Source organism: Lissotriton vulgaris, chromosome 11 (assembly GCF_964263255.1).
Source record: "Lissotriton vulgaris chromosome 11, aLisVul1.2, whole genome shotgun sequence".
Classification (NCBI taxonomy): domain Eukaryota; kingdom Metazoa; phylum Chordata; class Amphibia; order Caudata; family Salamandridae; genus Lissotriton; species Lissotriton vulgaris.
The window spans coordinates 1,063,532,561-1,063,550,183 of NC_141699.1; the positions used below are offsets into that span (position 1 = coordinate 1,063,532,561).

The window sequence follows — 17,623 nt, forward strand, 5'->3', positions numbered from 1 at the left end:
GAAACGTGTAACGGACACATACCCTGGGCACTAAGTCCCTAAACAAGAAAATAAGTACGCAATAGTTGACTCCATCTAACTAAGGGAACTCAATAGTAAAATGCCCTTAAAGTTTTTTTTTAAAAAGTGGGTTCATAAATGCAATGATACAAATAATGCTGTAAGAAGTGAAAATCAATGAGCTTCCATTCGACTCACTAAGAGATTATTTAAATGTGGAGAATCAAGCGCTGCGATCACAACGAACTAAGTTGATGATAAAAATAGATTGGGTTATGGCAAATACACATCCTTGTAAACATTGCCAGAGACTATTCAACGTTAACCTATGCACATAAGAATGTCACGTGAAAAGCTAATAACTGAAACTATGTATTAGAAAAGTAAAAATAATTTTATTATGAATAACAACTACCAGACCCATAATGCATCATAACAGTGCAGATATGACTAACTGGTATAAAAGACTGAAAGTAAAGTAGGACAAATGTTTGTAACCGTGAGCAAGATCATGAGATCGAAACGCGTAGGTTGAAGTGATGTGTGCTGTAATGGCACAACGATAAATAAAACCTGCTGAAATCATTTCCTGGAGGAGTGCGAGTATAATTTCTTGGTGGTGAATTAATTGTCAGGGGAAGCCCGTCCCTGCAACTCGCACCAGCTGTGTGATAGCGTGCCTTCTGTACAGGGATGATTGCCTTGGTGAGCAAAATATATATATATATATATATATATATATATATATATATATATATATATATATATATATATATATATATATTGCGCTCAAACTTTTCGTATCTTTACAGAAAAGGCACAGCACTCAAGGAGGGTTGTAGAAACCACAGAAAGGTTTATTTAGGGAAACTGCACAGACGCGTTTCGGCATGCTGCCTTCGTCAGTGTGTCAATTGCACCAAACAATCAGCATGTTAATAAAGTTTAACTCAATCATGGACACAAACATAGGACTAACCCCTCAAACAACATCATGAGCGCCATATTGGAATGTGTTTCCAAAGCCATATTACATATATGAAAGACTCTTAGCGTCCACTGATGGACTGCGTGTTCATGGTTGGAGGGTCAATTCATTGCATATGTCAAAAGATAACGACAGAGAATAAAGCCGTGGATCGGCTAATGTCCTATGTTAAGATTGTCCCATCATGATTATAATACATTTAAAACGTACCGAGAATAATACATTAGTTCATCAAATCCAAAATATAAACTAATCAAATTGCACAGGCAGTTGCAAAATACATTGATGATACATGTAGAAAATTGGTTCAATTAGTAAATACAATTTACTCATTTAAAAGATTTCATTCATGAGGTCCAATTAGGATAACAGTAACCACATGGCTTATGTGATGTTTTCGCCAACCTGATAACAACTAGATAGATAAATGAATGCAAATCAGACCAAAGAAAAGACCAAAAACCCAAAGAAAAAACAAAAAATTATTATTCTGTATATATGTGAATGTGTATAAAAACACATTGTTCCATATCTTATTCACAAACAAAGCTATGAGATTCATTAGTGTCGGGGTTAGCAGATTGGTAGTGGATTGTCACTGTATGTTTGGGTGGTCCCTTCAGGGATGGTGTATATACGTGAAAGATGTAACATCACTTTCCTAAATGAAACGCCATCTCTTCTCCACTATTGAGCCCTCTGGGATGTTTGGTGGAGAGATCTAAGATGTACCTCGACTCCAACCTGCGGAGTCTTCTCAGGCGATCACCTCCCCTGACGTTGGGTGGGATGATGTCCAACCCAAAGAATTGAAGTTTGTCTCGATCCCTACCGTGTACTTCGGCAAAATGCCGGGCCACCGGGTAGGCGGGATCCCCCTTTTTGATTGCCCGCAAATGCTCTAGTATCCTCAATTTCAGTTCCTTGATTGTACTTCCGATGTAGCGGAGGCCACAAGGGCAGAGTAAGCAGTATACCGCAAATTGAGAACTGCAGGTTATGAACTTTTTGATGGCCATTGTTCTTCCTGTATCTGGTATCGTGTAGGACAGGACTCTTTTGCTGCCAGCACAGGCCTTGCAGCGCCCACAGGGAAAGAATCCTTTTATCTCTTTAAGAGTCTTCGCTTTGGATATGGGTTTCCCCAAGTGACTGGAAACTAGCATGTCTCCTATAGACCTCGCTTTACTGAATGTCAACAGAGGACATGCCGGTAGGTCTTCCTTCAATACGCTGTCTGTTTGCAAGATATGCCAGTTCGATTTTAGCATGGCTCTGAGATCATTAGCACCAGATGAGTAGGGAGTGATCAACCTAAATTTCCCCTTGTTGGTAGCTGCATTCTTCTCACGGCCACCTCCTTGGGTTATGGCGGTGAGTAGAGTCCCCCTCGGAATCTTTCTCACCTTCCTGAGTGTGTTTTGTAACAATTCCTCACCATAACCCCTGATTGCAAAGCAAGCTAAGCATTCCGAGGCAGCCGCCTCGAAATCTGAGTCTCTCGAGCCATTCCTTCAGAGCCTCAAGAGTTCCCCGTAAGGAATGCTCCTCACAAGTTGGGGAGGGTGGCTGCTGCTGGCAAAGAGTGTTGAATTGCCAGCAGTCTCCTTTCTATAGAGTGCAGTGTGAAGAAGGTCTCCCTCAGCAAACACCCTCAGGTAACTAATACCATTACCGTGACCACACCCTTCAGACCTAAATCTAGATACAGACCACAGTTATCACGGGATAATATAGATCTGTTCCATGACATGGTTAACAATGACATGCTTAAACTTCTTAACAGACCTTTGGGTAAACAAAACATTACACCAGAAATGAGGGCGGCACTAATGGAATTAAAGAATGACGACTTAATCGTCATAAAGCCCTCTGATAAGGGAGGAAATGTAGTTTTGTGGGATAAGAAAATGTATATCAATGAAGCAATGCGGCAGCTATCTGACACCATATGCTACACTAGAGTGGACCATACCTATTTGATTAAACTACAGAACAGGGTACATCAAAACATTCGTGAGTGGGCGAGTGAGAAGTTGCTGAGTTGGGATGAGACTAAATTTCTTATCAATGAAAATCCTACTACTCCTACATTTTACCTTTTACCAAAGGTACATTAGAACCAGACACAACCACCGGGGAGACCCATAGTGTCCTCTATCAATAGCCTTTTAGAAAATGTTTTGCATTACGTGGACTATTTCCTTAAGAACTATGTCGAAGATCTCACCTCACACCTAGAAGACACCAAAGACTTCCTACAAAAAGTAGAGAATATAAATTGGGAGTCTCATTTTTGGTTAGTGTGTTTAGATGTGGAGAGCTTATACACATCCATCCGACACAGGGATGGTTTGAGGGCATGCGAGTACTTTCTAAGAACAAGGAGTAGACATCTGGAAGCACACTCAAAAATGTTACTCCAAATGATAGAACTATGTTTGGAGGAAAATGTTTTTTTGTTTAATGGGTCATTGTTTAAGCAAATCCAGGGCACTTCGATGGGCACCTGCTTTGCCCCCAGCTATGCCAATTTATTGGTAGGCTGGTGGGAGGAGCAGGTGCTCAGAAGTGATGACCTGGAACACTGGACCACCTGCATAAATGTTTGGCTCCGCTATATCGATGACGTTTTTTTTGTATGGGAGGGGAGAGAACAAGAACTATTGAAGTTTGTGGATGCACTCAATTTGAACTGTCTAAATCTGAGATTTACTATGCAAGACAGTCAATAGACCATTGATTTCCTTGACATTAAACTTAAAATTGTCGAGAATAAGATCGAGACAGAAATTTTAAGGAAAGAAACAGCTGGAAATTCTGTACTCCACTCCAATAGTTGTCACCCCCCCAGCTTTAGATGGGCAATTCCTTTTGGCGAGTTTCTACGGGCCAAGAGAAATTGCAGTACTAATGAAACGTTCATGAAACACAAAAAGAAAATGCATGAAAGGTTCACTATGAGAGGATACCACCCGAACATGCTCAAGAAAGGAGAAGAGAGAGTGGCCCTAATCGATCGTAAGGATGCATTGTTTAAAACATCAGAATCCAAACATTCAACATCTACAGCTCCTATAAGACTAATAACAACTTACAACACCCAATCCTCCGCATTCAGCCGGATAGTGAGAAAGAGATGGGACATCCTCTTACAGGATAAAGTTTTAAAGGATAGATTAGATCCACACCCGTCAATAACTTACAGGAAAGGTAGATCCATCAAAGACCTTATAGTGCAAAGTCACATAGAAAAGAAGAAAACATGGCTTGCAGCAAAGGGAGGATTTTTCAAGTGTGGAAAATGCAAAGCCTGTAGCCACAGTTCGAATGTGAGGGAGGTAGAACTCAAGAGAGTGAAGAAAAAATGAAAAATCAATAAGAACATCCAATGTACCACAGACCATGTTTTTTATGAGGTAACTTGCCCTTGTGGCAAATGGTACATTGGTTCAACTACCTTCCCTGTTAAAAGTGAATCCTTGAGCACTGGCGTGCAATCACGAAGAAAGAATTTCGCTTACAGCACGGCTAAACATTTCCACCAACACCATGATGGGGATTGGACTAAGGTGAAGTTTTTCGCCCTTGATTCAATTCTGAAACATGTAAGAGGAGGAGACCGTTTAACAGCATTACGCAGAGCAGAATCCAGGTTCATTTTACAGGCAGACTGTATCGTACCTTTTGGGATGAACATTGATGAGGAGATGTACGTACACTTATGAATTATCTGACCGAGACCTTCTAAATCCCCTTCTTGATACTCAGATTCCATGACAAATCTGATTTTAAACTGTTTATTATTATTTATACTGAAATCCTTGGTGTTTTGTTGATGTTCTACTAAGTTTGGTTAACCAAATGTAATGAGGAAATCATATCGTATGATAAGGTTAACAGAGAACAGGGCATGACTAAGTTGTTTTTCATAATTACTTGTCTATATTTATGAATCTAATCGCAACTCTTTCCCTTTTCATCTCTCTAGAAACTGTGCTGTCGCCGAAGGAGTAATACAAACCACAAATAGAGAATAATGTTACGAGCACCACTATTCCACGAAAACTTACAAATTACGACTAAGAGCACGGGATAGCATTTTTTGAATGAACCAGCAATAAGGGATGATGAGAATGAATTTACTTGATTTCTTTTTGAATATTTTTGGAAATAAAACTTTTTTAGACAAGTTAGAACTCATAAACTTTTTTCATATAGTAATAAGAATGGATATATGGGGTGGGAAATCAAATCAGAATATGAATATATTGGGGACAATATTGATATATAGGTTTTTCTAACCTATAAATTGGGGTACTATACCCAAATCACCCTTTAATCCTCCTCTCTCTTCTTCCATTCTCTTTCTCCCCTCTCATATCTCTATCTTAGATATTCTTTTTCTGCCCGGTTTCTCACCTTCTTACTTGTTCCTTTTAACATCTTTCCTCCACATTGTAAAAATAGGTCCTATACCATTATGCGAGCTTCGCTTCTAATTTTGTGTTATTACAAAAACCAAATACTGTTTTACACCAAACACTTGGAAGACGTGCACTAGTTATTTTATTAATGTTTTAATTTATTAATTGCACTGTTAAAACTTCCGTGTGAAATTGTAAACACGGAGGCTTTCTTCCTTTTCTATTGTTTACTTGCTATAACTACGGATTAACTGAAATGGTGGTCATGTGACCAAGAGCCTGTGAGCTAGAATCGCGTCTGTTTGTGCCCGAATAAATATCTGAATCGTACCTGGCTGGTGTGGCTTGTCGTCCTTTTGTTGAAACAAGGAGGAATTTGTGGATATATATATATGTCATGTGATCAAGGCAGGGATCTGCCGAAACGCGTCGTGGCTGATGTGGTTGCACTTTAATAACTGATTAAAAAAAGAAGCACTCATTCGGGTCTACCTCGTCTTTTGCTGGTGTGGCTGTTTGGTTTCGTGGAGGCCAGGACGAGCTCTTGCAACATATATATATATATATATATATATATATATATATATATATATATATATATATATATATATATATATATATATATATATATATATATATATATATATATAACTGGAGGCTGCAGTATGCAAGGGGACACAGAAAGGACTCATCCTGTTTCATTTTGCTCCATGACCCGCCCGATTCACCTGAAGCCCGCACCGCAATCATCAAACACTTACTCCCCCACACCACCATAATACGAGGCATGCTGGGACTTGGAGTTCGTCTCACCACACACGAACTCTGATTGGTGCGCAGACAGCTTAAGGAGGAGGGGATTAGGTGCCGGCGGATATTTCAAACAGGACGAGAATATTAGGGATGTGTTCTTTGCAGCTGAAGACGCTGAGGAAGGCTACTTGCCGAAATGCATCCGCCAGAGCTGGAACCTTGTGAAATAAAGCGGTGTCCACCCTGTTCTCCCCTGGTGGCCTCTGTTCTTTTTCGTTGAAAAGGATTCTCCTTATATATATATATATATATTTCTTCTGGAGAAGGAGGAGTAGTAGATATATATATATATATATATATATATATATATATATATATATATCCAAGATTCCTTCTCGCTCCTCTGCAAGCCTCTTTGTACGGCGAAGGATCACAGCACCACGTCAGAAGGTTTGTCAATCCAAAAAAGTGCTTTATTCAAACATAGTGCAGATTACAAACAGTAGAGGATGGTCAATATATATATATATATATATATATATATATATATATATATATATATATATATATATATATATATATATATATATATATATATATATATATATATTTATATATATATTCCGCTCCGTGGGGTTGTCCTTTTTGGACAACCCCACGGAGCTGAATATATATATATATATATATATATATATATATATATATATATATATATATATATATATATAATGTGTGGTCATTGAAATGTTTTCCATGTTTACTACTAAGAAAGATAGCACAACCAATCATGTGTCCCCAAGAGTTTGCACTTGCACTTTAAAAACAGCTTGTCCCACCCCTAGCGTCATGTGACCAAGGCTTCTGAGCAGGCCTAAACGTTATGCTGGTGGCGATGCATCAAAATTAAATAAAAAAAACTTTCTTCACCTGATGACTGGGTCAGCTTTCGTTTGTCTGGATCGGCGGTCCCCCGGGACATTGGGGTTTGCTGGTTTTCGCTGAACGAGTGCAGCTTGATATATATATATATATATATAAAAACAATTGGAGTTTTTTGCGGCACAGCAATGCAGTGCACAAGTGTCTTTGTCAAATTGGCGTGTAATACCCAACGCCCCCTATGTCAACAATGTCTTTCTTCTCAGTCCATGATGACAACAAACGTATTTCTGGGGCGTGGTGTTGGGTATGTTGTTGTTTTGTTATTGCACAATAAATGGATTGGTGTGCTGCATTCCTTCATACGCTAGGCTAGATTTTGCATAATAATATTGGGAGGCTTTTGCCACCACATGCTTTCACCCGCACAGGCACCATCAAGCTTGTAAGTCTTTTTTTATTAGGTCTCGCCCACGCAGTGCGCATACGCTACATGGGAAAAAGACCTTTTGGAATCGATTTACTTTTCGCCCTAAAAACGTGCACGCGTTGTATTGCTTTCAATGGCAACGCGTGCATGTTTGGCGATTCCCTTGCTGGAGCAAGCTCTGGCGGCATGTGTTAGCAATTATCGCTTCTGGTGCTGCTCGCTCCCATAAGGGAAACGCTTTCACTTTTGCTGACACGTTTTTTTTAACTTTTAGCGCGAGGCGCACTCCCTTGTTTATTACCTTTCAGGGTACTTAAATGGGACAGAACGCGTTTTAGCAATCATTTCTTGAGCCAAAGCCTTACCTATACATTGCCAAAGCTGGAAGCTTCAATACTACCGTTGCTGACATATACGGTAAGTTACAATACAAGCTACATCTTGTACTTTTGCAGTTTTAATGCTTGCTTCCATACTTTTTAAAATAAAACAAAAAATGCTCTTTTTGCTAGAATTTATTATGGAGCTTTTATCAAGCATTGCTAATATACCAAACCCTTTTTGGAGCACATTATATTATTGCTTATATTATCACGCTTGCCTGATAGTTGCGCAGCAAAGTTAGTAAAATGACGACTTATGGTTTTATGGGATTAAGTGTAGCTGGACGTCCGGTGTTTTCTCTTATATGTTTATGAGTACGTACATGTTGTGTTTTTATCTTGCTAATTCGCTCTTATTATTGTGGGTATTTCTACAGCCAAAATAGTAACACAGTAGCACAGGTATGGAAACAGAAAACTACACTTTTACAGATGTTAATTAGCTTTGTTCATTGGGGTATTTAATGTGGCTGGGCGTGGGAGTTTAACATTGCTGTGCCTTTAATATTTCTTTTCCGGGCCAATAGCAATATCGTGCACTTAGCTGCACGTACAGGTCCGGTTTTTATTTCACAAACCGGCGGCTTTATTGTGAGTTTTTTATGGTGGACCGCAACAGTAGCAAAACACAGGAGGTACAGAAACGGAAAGGTCGGCTTTCACATTGAGTGAATTTCTTTTATTAATTTTGGGATTATATGTAGTTGGGCATTGGTTGTTTAGCCTACGTTTAATAGTTAGAGTTCCAGGGTCCATAGCAAGATGCCTTACTTAGGGGGACATAGAGGTTCTGTTTTTAGGTTGCTCATCTTTGCTTACTGTTCAATGTTTTCAGGCAGGTCACTGTGAAGGCGATACACCCCATCATTCCCCAGCATTCTCGTCCCCCCATCCTTCCACCTTTCACCTAAAGCTCTGCAACCTGCCCATCCACCAGCAGCCGGCGCCTCTGTATTCTCCTCCTTCAACCCATCCCACACTGTGCCTGGGCATCGCTTTGGCGACACTATCCCTTCAAACCTCCTGAAGCCCCCCGGCGGCTGCACTCATGCCCCTCCACCCAGGGTGACCAATGCAAAAAGGAGCAAAAATCTCCCTTCCCGGACTAAAGCACCCCCCTCCCCCCCCAAAAGAAAGGCCAGTGGTTGGAACATTAAAGGACTCCGTTTATTGACAGGATGGAACCAACCTCTTTGTTTACATGTGCTACAATTGCGGCACCCGCGCTTTACTTTAACATGGCTACAGTTAAAGCGCGGGTGCTGCGATTGTTAAAAAACTAAATAAATATAAAAAAATCTATTTCTTTGCTTTTTCAACAATCGCGGCACCTGCGCTTCACTAAAGTAAAGCGCGGGTGCCACAATTGTTCAAAAAGGAAAGAAATATATTTTTTTCTATTTGTTGCTTGCGCTGTCGATCCCACTGCATCTTTCTTTGGGTGTCAAGGGGCGGAGGGTCTTTGAAGCTGCAAAGCTGTTACTGCAGGCACCTGGTTCTGCCACAGAGTCTGCATGCCCCACTCCCCACCATTTGTTCAGAGCTCAGCAAAGTACAGGTCTTTTTCTAAGGTACAGCCCTGAATGCTTGTGAATTAAACTACTCTTTTACAGTTACTGTCTTATTTTTAGTTACACTTTGGTTAAATCTATATATAAAGCATGCTGCTCATGCTTCAATGCCTCGTGATAGGTAGTAAGCGCTATATAAATACAAGTCCAAAGTGCTGCATGCATAGTAGGTATTTGTACACGTTTGTTTTATCTGGGGGTGGCTCTATACTCAGTCACGACCCAATCACATTTATTATCAGCAAAACTTGCTTTGTATATTCCTGAGTTTTCTAGTGTTGTACTTGTATTTTATGCGGTTCTTACGCCACTCAAAGTGAGGAACCCATCAGTGTCCAATGGAGAAAAAAAAACACAGGAGGGGGAAATCTAGTTGAGCTATATATAAAGCATGCTGCTAGCGTTTTAGTGCCTCAACATGGCTAGTAAGCGCTACATAAAAATAGAATTACAAAGTGCTGCATGCATTGTAGGTCGTCTTGCACGTTTACAATGCCAATAGCTTTAACTCAAAGAAATGCGAGACCGATTGCATTTCTAATGCTTGTTTATATAATTCCACCAGCAGTGCAGGCAAGAGACCAACGCGTTTCGGCCGTATATACACATACTAGAATTTCTGTGTGTGGTTATCTCAATGTTCAGTGTGCGGTTTCAGTACACCACTTGCAGATAAAGAGATTCACTGATATAAGCATAACTCAGAGGGGGTGGTGAGAGACACCCTCCAGTTTACTTATTTTTTATGAAATGTTGCAGTTTCCTTTTGGGGTTTAGAAAATCTGCTGATTGTGATCCCAATATTTTCGTGGTGGCACAAATATTACCCTATTCCATTAACAGGTTATATTGACTGGCTAATTTAACTGGCTAATGTGAAAATGATGAGCCAATTGACACATCTTAAAAAATCTAGTAGATCTGGGGCTAGGCGACGTCCTCCTTACATGTGATTTTCCTCCAGTCCAACCAATCTTTAAGAACCTAGAGATGTGAAGCTATTTCTCCTAGTTTTCTCTCCCTCTCTAAATCAACTCAGTGCTCACCAAACCCTCTCCATTCAGTGCTGATTACAATCATGCCAACATTTTAGAAGGGGAAAGTGGGATATTTCAAAAAACTTAATCGAGAGAATGTATTTCACCCACTGACTTCTAATGAAATAGAGGGAATTTCAGGTGGAAGAAAGCCAAAATAAAACTTTTTTTGCTTTAAAAATAGCAAGTTTTCTGCCTGATTTGGGTATATTGGCAGGTACGTGATTAAGCGGAACTGTATTGAATGTAGCAATAAAAAAACTACTCTATCCTTACCCAAATAAGACACTTAGAGCAAGCAACTGCTGTTCATAGATTGAGAACGAAAAAAGATATCCCTAGTGAACCTATGCAAGACAACAAATTGTACTTAATGTAATTAAAGGACCCAAATAGAGGATCGCTCCACTCATTCACTGACTAATCACCTCAACAACAGTCTTGTCGTGTATCATTTATTAGTATAAAAATATATTTGTACAAATACAATTAATTCATTAAAAAGCACTCATTTGAGAGCTAATCCTATAAAAACACTCATAAAAATACACTTGAACAATATATGAAATACAAACTATAAAAACACAAATTTCAAATAGGGCAGTACATTCCATTGGCATTGATAGGACTCAAAGATAAAAGGAAAAAAGATGAAAAGAAAGGATGAAAGCAGAAAAAGGAGAGACATACAAATGACATAAAACTTGTCAATGAGCGTTGCACGTTATGAGGTTACATTAACACCAAATCCTGACAATCTATAATTATTGTTCTGCAAAATTGGTGTTTATTTCCCTTAATCGTGCAGTAGAGCGTTGACGCGTTTCGATGGTCTTATTGATTGGTTACCATCTTTATCAAGACTATTTTAATTAGTCTCTCCCACTAAGTTCGGCACTGGATGGTTGCCCTTGCTGTCACAGAACTCCTGCGGATAAACATATTGCCGTCAGTGTCTTACTTGTCATACATTTAAAAGCAGACAGCTTTTCTAGTTTTTGACAATTCTCATCTCAGAACATGTCTATAATGGTCAAGGTGCTCAATATCATCACATTTCTCATCTCTATATTTAAACCAGTTTTTTTGGACCAGTGAACTTACAATTTTACAGAACCATATATCCACAGTTACAGAGAGTGAAAGATCTACCTTTCTACTATACACAGAATGAGATATTTTTCACAATTTAACGAGGTTCACAGTCTGATGTACATATTAAATTCCGCCCTTCTTATGTACTTCGCTGTTTTGCCCATTCGGGCAGGATTGTATAAAAAACTATGCTGTTGCTTTATTATTTTCTAATATCATTCTGTACCCTCACTGCAACATCGCAATGTTATTATTCTGTATAAATTTATTTTACCTTTCACATGTTACTGGGTCTTATATATATATTCAGCTTAAGTGGTCGGATGTTCTTTCCCCAAGTCATACTCTAAAAAAATGAATACACTGGCATTAGCTCTGTACGTTTAGTCACTCTACTCTCCAAATGTCCCTAGTTAGCTGCATGCTAGTATTACCGTTATAGGTTCTGTTCCTGATCCTGATTTTATTTGTCCTAGGTTCAAAAAATCCCTTTCACTCGTTTTTCATAGGCTCATCCCTGTTGGGTTTTCTGCATTTGAAGATATAAAAGTATGGGCCAGTTTAGTATTACTCATTATTACAGCTGTTTATCATGTTTTCATGGCATTTTGGTATTTTATAATTTACCTTGGATTTATCTTCAGCTTTATTGAGGGGTCAAGTGCTACACTGTTCCCTTTGCGTTTTTCCGTGGGACTTTCCAGTGCGCCAGTCTGTTGGTTTGATTATGTAGAAGAGGGCTATATTGTTTATTATTGTTACCTTTATTTTTTTGTTATTATAAATTTGAACCCCTTCATTCCCCTACTTACAGATTAAAAGTCTGTTTTTCCTCTTACGGGGTGGGTATCTTTTCGCTGGCCGTTTCTATTAAAAAAAAAACAGATAGAACTGTTTGTTAATTTTATGTTAGAGTTGCAGGTCGGGGTTCCCTAACTAACTCTGTTAGCCGTCCGCTTGGTAAGAGCTCTTACCTGAGAAAGGCAGAATCTTCGTCTCCCACACCCCTCGTCCTTCACGATCAGTCGGTATCTCTCGCTGCCCGCCGGTCGTCTCACGTCCAATTAAACGAAGAGACCGTTACCCGTTTCTGGTTGTTTTTAAATATCGCGTTCTATTTTGCGATTGGGCAAGGCTCACTGGTTTCAGGTGAGCGCTAAAAGGTGCTTGATTCTGGGCGGCGAGATTTCCTCCTTTGTTTACTTCCGCTTTTACTATGAGTTCCAAGCCTCGTTTTCGTAAGCGGCCATCTTTGATATTCTCGCATGAAATGGGACGCCTTATTTGTTCCATTCACTGCTAACATTCTTGTTATTCCCATTCTCTTGCTTCATACTCTGGTTTATAGTCGCCTAATATCGTTATTCTCATCATTATCATATATCTACTAATACAACAACAATTTATTTCTTTTTGCTTAATAGCCTAATAAATGTTATTGTTTTATTTGTTTATCAACGAGTCACTTCTTATGCTCTAAGTTCAGCAGCTATCTAGTTTAAGTGCCTTATGCTCTGGGTATACCTAGATTTTACATACACTTATCTAAAGGGTGCATCCAAATAGATTTTAAAGGGCATCAGTTGTTGTAGATGTATAATGTTCCCTGTCTTACATGTGTAAGGTGGCATAGTATCCAGAAACACGACCAGGCTTAAATCTAATCATTGATTTGCCACGATTCTCATCCAGTCCTCTCTGGAATTTAATCCTTTGTTTATCGTGTCCAAGTATATCATGAACCACTGTTCTTGTGATTTACGTATCATTTCAACATTGCCACCTCTTCTGCTCACGCTCACCTTTTCCAGGATATACCATGTGAATTCATTGCATCCATGTTTCTTCATTTTGTAATGGTCTGTTAGGGGAGCGTTTTCTTTTAGATTTTTAATTGCTGATCTGTGTTCCAGTAGTCTAGTCCGGAGTTCCCTCCCTGTCTCGCCTACGTAGCCGTGGCCACATGGGCAGATTAAGAGGTACACTACACTCTTACTTCTGCAGTTATTTAGACTCTGAGGGTTCAATATTTTTCCATTGAAGTTGAATGTTTTACATTCAATGCAGTTTGGGCAAATGGAACATGATCCGCATTTATAATTGCCTTGTGCCTTCTTATTGCCTGTCAAAGTGCTTTGGGATGGACCCCTGGAGTTTTTATAAGTATGTACCAATGCGTTTTTAATTGTCTTATTCCTCCTGAAGGAAAATAGAGGTTTTGGCATTGGTGTCGACAATTCGCTGTTCAGAATTTTCCAGTTTCGGTTCACGATATTTTTTAATTTGTTACTTAGACCTGAGTATTGGCTGACAAAAACTATTCTATTTGCTGTCTTATCTGTTTTCTCTTTGTTCATGTCTAAGAGGGCCTCCCTATTATAAAATCTAGCCCTTTTCAGGGATGATATAATTCGTTTTTTTGGATAGCCTCTATCTAGCAATTTCTTCTCTGTGATCTCTGCATGATGATAAAAGTCATCTAGGTTCGTACAGTTCCGCCTTAAACTCAGAAATTCCCCAAAGGGTTTAAGGCGGAACTGTACGAAAACAGATAAGACAGCAAATAGAATAGTTTTTGTCAGCCAATACTCAGGTCTAAGTAACAAATTAAAAAATATTGTGAACCGAAACTGGAAAATTCTGAACAGCGAATTGTCGACACCAATGCCAAAACCTCTGTTTTCCTTCAGGAGGAATAAGACAATTAAAAACGCATTGGTACATACTTATAAAAACTCCAGGGGTCCATCCCAAAGCACTTTGACAGGCAATAAGAAGGCACAAGGCAATTATAAATGCGGATCATGTTCCATTTTCCCAAACTGCATTGAATGTAAAACATTCAACTTCAATGGAAAAATATTGAACCCTCAGAGTCTAAATAAATGCAGAAGTAAGAGTGTAGTGTACCTCTTAATCTGCCCATGTGGCCACGGCTACGTAGGCGAGACAGGGAGGGAACTCCGGACTAGACTACTGGAACACAGATCAGCAATTAAAAATCTAAAAGAAAACGCCCCCCTAACAGACCATTACAAAATGAAGAAACATGGATGCAATGAATTCACATGGTATATCCTGGAAAAGGTGAGCGTAAGCAGAAGAGGTGGCAATGTTGAAATGATACGTAAATCACGAGAACAGTGGTTCATGATATACTTGGACACGATAAACAAAGGATTAAATTCCAGAGAGGACTGGATGAGAATCGTGGCAAATCAATGATTAGATTTAAGCCTGGTCGTGTTTCTGGATACTATGCCACCTTACACATGTAAGACAGGGAACATTATACATCTACAACAACTGATGCCCTTTAAAATCTATTTGGATGCACCCTTTAGATAAGTGCATGTAAAATCTAGGTATACCCAGAGCATAAGGCACTTAAACTAGATAGCTGCTGAACTTAGAGCATAAGAAGTAACTCGTTGATAAACAAATAAAACAATAACATTTATTAGGCTATTAAGCAAAAAGAAATAAATTGTTGTTGTATTAGTAGATATATGATAATGATGAGAATAACGATATTAGGCGACTATAAACCAGAGTATGAAGCAAGAGAATGGGAATAACAAGAATGTTAGCAGTGAATGGAACAAATACCGCGTCCCATTCCATGCGAGAATATCCAAGATGGCCGCTTACGAAAACGAGGCTTGGAACTCATAGTAAAAGCGGAAGTAAACAAAGGAGGAAATCTCGCCTCCCAGAATCAAGCACCTTTTAGCGCTCACCTGAAACCAGTGAGCCTTGCCCAATCGCAAAATAGAACGCGATATTTAAAAACAACGAGAAACGGGTAACGGTCTCTTCGTTTAATTGGACGTGAGACGACCGGCGGGCAGCGAGAGATACCGACTGATCGTGAAGGACGAGGGGTGTGGGAGACGAAGATTCTGCCTTTCTCAGGTAAGAGCTCTTACCAAGCGGACGGCTAACAGAGTTAGTTAGGGAACCCCGACCTGCAACTCTAACATAAAATTAACAAACAGTTCTATCTGTTTTTTTTTTTATAGAAACGGCCAGCGAAAAGATACCCACCCCGTAAGAGGAAAAACAGACTTTTAATCTGTAAGTAGGGGAATGAAGGGGTTCAAATTTATAATAACAAAAAAATAAAGGTAACAATAATAAACAATATATCCCTCTTCTACATAATCAAACCAACAGACTGGCGCACTGGAAAGTCCCACGGAAAAACGCAAAGGGAACAGTGTAGCACTTGACCCCTCAATAAAGCTGAAGATAAATCCAAGGTAAATTATAAAATACCAAAATGCCATGAAAACGTGATAAACAGCTGTAATAATGGGTAATACTAAACTGGCCCATACTTTTGTATCTTCAAATGCAGAAAACCCAACAGGGATGAGCCTATGAAAAACGAGTGAAAGGGATTTTTTGAACCTAGGACAAATAAAATCAGGATCAGGAACAGAACCTATAACGGTAATACTAGCATGCAGCTAACTAGGGACATTTGGAGAGTAGAGTGACTAAACGTACAGAGCTAATGCCAGTGTATTCATTTTTTTAGAGTATGACTTGGGGAAAGAACATCCGACCACTTAAGCTGAATATATATATAAGACCCAGTAACATGTGAAAGGTAAAATAAATTTATACAGAATAATAACATTGCGATGTTGCAGTGAGGGTACAGAACGATATTAGAAAATTAATAAAGCAACAGCATAGTTTTTTATACAATCCTGCCCGAATGGGCAAAACAGCGAAGTACATAAGAAGGGCGGAATTTAATATGTACATCAGACTGTGAACCTCGTTAAATTGTGAAAAATATCTCATTCTGTGTATAGTAGAAAGGTAGATCTTTCACTCTCTGTAACTGTGGATATATGGTTCTGTAAAATTGTAAGTTCACTGGTCCAAAAAAACTGGTTTAAATATAGAGATGAGAAATGTGATGATATTGAGCACCATGACCATTATAGACATGTTCTGAGATGAGAATTGTCAAAAACTAGAAAAGCTGTCTGCTTTTAAATGTATGACAAGTAAGACACTGACGGCAATATGTTTATCCGCAGGAGTTCTGTGACAGCAAGGGCAACCATCCAGTGCCGAAATTAGTGGGAGAGACTAATTAAAATAGTCTTGATAAAGATGGTAACCAATCAATAAGACCATCGAAACGCGTCGACGCTCTACTGCACGATTAAGGGAAATAAACACCAATTTTGCAGAACAATAATTATAGATTGTCAGGATTTGGTGTTAATGTAACCTCATAACATGCAACGCTCATTGACAAGTTTTATGTCATTTGTATGTCTCTCCTTTTTCTGCTTTCATCCTTCCTTTTCATCTTTTTTCCTTTTATCTTTGAGTCCTATCAATGCCAATTGAATGTACTGCCCTATTTGAAATTTGTGTTTTTATAGTTTGTATTTCATATATTGTTCAAGTGTATTTTTATGAGTGTTTTTATAGGATTAGCTCTCAAATGAGTGCTTTTTAATGAATTAATTGTATTTGTACAAATATATTTTTATACTAATAAATGATACACGACAAGACTGTTGTTGAGGTGATTAGTCAGTGAATGAGTCGAGCGATCCTCTATTTGGGTCCTTTAATTACATTAAGTACAATTTGTTGTCTTGCGTAGGTTCACTAGGGATATCTTTTTTCATACTGTTAAAGTACCCCATTCGCTTGGTGTTCAAGGGGTCTCTCTCAAATTTCTACACATAGATTGAGAACAACTGGCTACAGAAAAAAAGTCAAAGAAAGAACCCGCAAAACGATGTTGACGGCTATTTGTATAATCAATAAATCTACAAGCTCACCAAGAATTATTAGATTTGTTAAAGGTTTTTTACCCATCGGTTGAAGCAGTCATAACCGCCACTTTCCCACCATGCACAGCGCTCCACACTACTGTGCTGCTGTTTAGCCTCAGTAGGGAGCGAAGATTCATCAGCGCTGACTGTCGATGAATTCCAAGAGATGTGATAAAAGAACTGAATCTGCTTCTTGCTCCCATGATAGACACCATCTTACTGTAGAATGAAAATACAAAAATTGATT

The 17,623-nt window shown here is 38.9% G+C and overlaps 1 protein-coding gene across 2 annotated transcripts in view; it reads right to left on the bottom strand.

The window, feature by feature from the left end:
* The window catches only part of LOC147684077 (dehydrogenase/reductase SDR family member 4-like), a 152,838-nt gene that overhangs the window by 122,940 nt on the left and 12,275 nt on the right, over window positions 1–17,623 (bottom strand). For both annotated transcript variants that reach the window (XM_086944945.1, XM_086944944.1), the window contains exon 2: window positions 17,416–17,595. In XM_086944945.1, the coding sequence (XP_086801071.1) occupies window positions 17,416–17,591 (176 nt within the window). In that variant the 5' untranslated portion in view covers window positions 17,592–17,595. The remainder of the gene's footprint in view (window positions 1–17,415; window positions 17,596–17,623) is intronic.